The sequence below is a fragment of the Sinocyclocheilus grahami genome, unplaced genomic scaffold (assembly GCF_001515645.1).
Source record: "Sinocyclocheilus grahami isolate Dianchi unplaced genomic scaffold, SAMN03320097.WGS_v1.1 scaffold462.1, whole genome shotgun sequence".
In the NCBI taxonomy this organism is placed as follows: Eukaryota; Metazoa; Chordata; class Actinopteri; order Cypriniformes; family Cyprinidae; genus Sinocyclocheilus; species Sinocyclocheilus grahami.
Window position 1 is genome coordinate 1,612,709 of NW_015505641.1, and position 2,942 is coordinate 1,615,650.

Consider the following 2,942-nt stretch of genomic DNA (forward strand, 5'->3'; position numbering starts at 1 on the left):
CATTACAAACAGTATTTTACACTGTTATGGACCGTAAAAGTCATTGCCCTTACAGTAAGTGAATAGGCCAAGAGGATAATGAAGATAACCACAATGAAGCTGGACATATCGTTCCATGCCCGCTGCAGTGAAGAGGTGATGAGGTGAAGTTTAGGGTTGAGTCTCAGCAGATGCCAGAGTTTTACACAGGCCAGAAGAACCAAAAAAGCCATGAGATATCCCAGTGTAGCATCTATGACAGCTGTGTCATGGAAACTGGGAAACCTATAGGACAGGAATAGCATTTTTACCATGTTTAGTTCATCCATCCATCCATGCTCCAAAACCACTTGTAGGGTCAATTTATGTTCATATCAAAACTACTTACTGATCTTTGTGGTTTTGGTAGTATTCAATGTCTTTGTCTCCCTGCACTGTTCTCTTGATGAACACTGATAATGAACTCCAACTTAAAATGATGATTGCAAGGTCTAACAGATTCCACTTGTTTTTGAAATATGCCCATTTCTGCCGCTTCAACAGCTTTGCCTGTCCAACCCCAAACATGTATGGTTTAATTGGAATGAAAAGAGTATAGCAATTAAAGGAAAAGTTTATACAAAACTGAAAATTCTGTCTATATTTACAAACCCTCATATGAAAGCATATTTGTCTCACAATTTTGTCTCGTAAATCTGAGGTTATATCTCACAATTTGGACTTTTTTCTTTCAATTCTTATTTTATATAGCACAATTCTGTGTTTATATCTCACAATCAGGGCTGAGTAGTAACTGATTACAAGTAATCCAGATTACGTAATCAGATTCCAAAAAATTAAGAACTTGTATTTAGCGTATACTACATTTAAAAATGTTCACAATAGATTACAATTACTTTTTTATGGATTACTGAGTAGTAACTGATTACAAGAAATCTGGATTACGTAATCAGATTCCAAAAAATTAAGTACTTGTATTTAGCGTATACTACATTAAAAAATGTTCACAATAGATTACAATTACTTTTTTATGGATTACGTGGATTACATATTATTCATTCAGTGGTAGTACATTTTCTTTTTTCTCTTTTAAATTTTCCTTTCTAAAAATCCTACTGTAATACCATTTAGCTTTAACTATATTCACAAATGTTGTGTAAATGCATTTGCAAACCATGCTTATGACTTTGAGGGGGAAAAACACCTCTCATGCAATTAGACCATGTATGAAACAAATAATTATGCAAATTACATTGTAAACACTGGCGATGTAGCTGTGAAACACTATGTCATTCTCATATCCAAGGACTTTTACAGTAACTGTTGATTCTGGAAGTCTGGACTATAATATTTCAAACCTGGAAGGCTTTGGGCATGTGGGTTTAGAACAACATGAAGGTGAGTAAATGATGACAGAATTTCATTTTGGAGTTAAATATTTTCTTAAAAGTTCTATGAAACTATGCTAGAGAACTGACCTGCAAAAACATGTAGTAGACGATGAAGAGGAAATAAAAGACCTGAGAGGCCATGAGAAACGATTGAAAGCCACCTGTGGACTGGTAGAGACGGACACTCTGAACCACGCTGCGAAACTCAAATGCACCTGTAAAATAAGTGTAAGCTCAGTTTTGCAATAAAACAAGAAGACTTTGTATGAATGGGAATGATGGTTCTTTTTCCTCACCCACTGCAGTGCTCTCTAGTATCAGTGTGACAATGCAGAAGAGGTTGACATTAGCATTGTACACCGTGAACTCTGCAAAAACTGCCCTTGTGTACATATCCAACCAGGTGGAGTCAAAAAGATATCGAAGCTTCCTGTTGGTTAAAGAAGGTACATCGTTGGAAAAGTATGTGTAAAATAATATACAACACTTTCAGGTATGATGACAGAATTTTTGGGTGTACTATTCCTTTAAAAATTCCAAAAATGTTGTTTTTAGAGAACTGACTTGTAAAAACATGCACCAAAGGTGAAGCGTATAATTTTTATGAGTAAATCTTGACAGCATTTTTATTTTTGGGTGAACTAATAATAATACACAACATTTTTCCTTGAGGGCCTCAAAGGTGAGGTAGGCGATTTCGGAGAGGCCAGCTAGCTTTGAAAGCATAAGATCCCACTCTCCCTGCAAATCATTCTCCAAAGCCACACCTCCTCCAAAACACATGACATATGCACACAGGCAGAGCAGAGGCTAACCAGCGACACGATGAGAGACGGCATTGGTGGAGGGTTCAATGCAATGCTGTCAGATTTCCTCATGTCTCATTCACCGGTAAGAAAACATTAAAGTACAAAGCGCTAGGGCTGTCGCGATTCGTCGATTTTATTCGCTACCGCTACGATTTAATTAAATAATTATATGCGATGCACTTCTAATACAGTATATACGATTTAATTATTTACATGCGTGTAGGTTAAGTACATGCGTCACACAGAGGTTCACAGTAGTTCCACAGGAACTGTTATCATTTACATGTGTTGAGCATCTCAAACTCCATCTCTGCATGTTGTTGTGAGTTTGGGTTTATTATAACGTTCATCTGGGAATGCAACATGCACCATTTCATCAGATTTGTAAGGTAAATCATTTATAAATCTAGGCAAACACAGGAGAATAATACATCATTATCTCACAGTTTCAAAATAAAAGCTCAAACCCTCACTCTGAGTTTACACGTTTTGATGTCCACATATTCTTTTAATTACAGTGGCTATAGCATTTCTGTCCTAAAGAAATTGCCAAATATTAAAGGTTAAGTGGACATTTGAATTAAATGGTGCTTGGTTAATATTAAACAAGTATTAGATCGCACAGCAATGTGTAAAAATAATCGTCAGGCCGTTGGCCCCCCTGCAGGCCTTTGTTGTAATGCGTCATGTACATTAGCTCTATAGTTTATAATACATTATGTATTTTAACAGTTTTGTTCAATAAAACCATATGATTTCTTGC

The 2,942-nt window shown here is 36.1% G+C and overlaps 1 protein-coding gene across 1 annotated transcript in view; it reads right to left on the reverse strand.

The window, feature by feature from the left end:
* The window catches only part of pkd1l2b (polycystic kidney disease 1 like 2b), a 62,527-nt gene that overhangs the window by 1,474 nt on the left and 58,111 nt on the right, over positions 1-2,942 (reverse strand). The window contains exons 30-33 of the mRNA XM_016235029.1: positions 1,667-1,800; positions 1,458-1,585; positions 368-528; positions 54-264 (exon numbers count right to left, since the gene is read on the reverse strand). Of these exons, the coding sequence (XP_016090515.1) occupies positions 54-264; positions 368-528; positions 1,458-1,585; positions 1,667-1,800 (634 nt within the window). The remainder of the gene's footprint in view (positions 1-53; positions 265-367; positions 529-1,457; positions 1,586-1,666; positions 1,801-2,942) is intronic.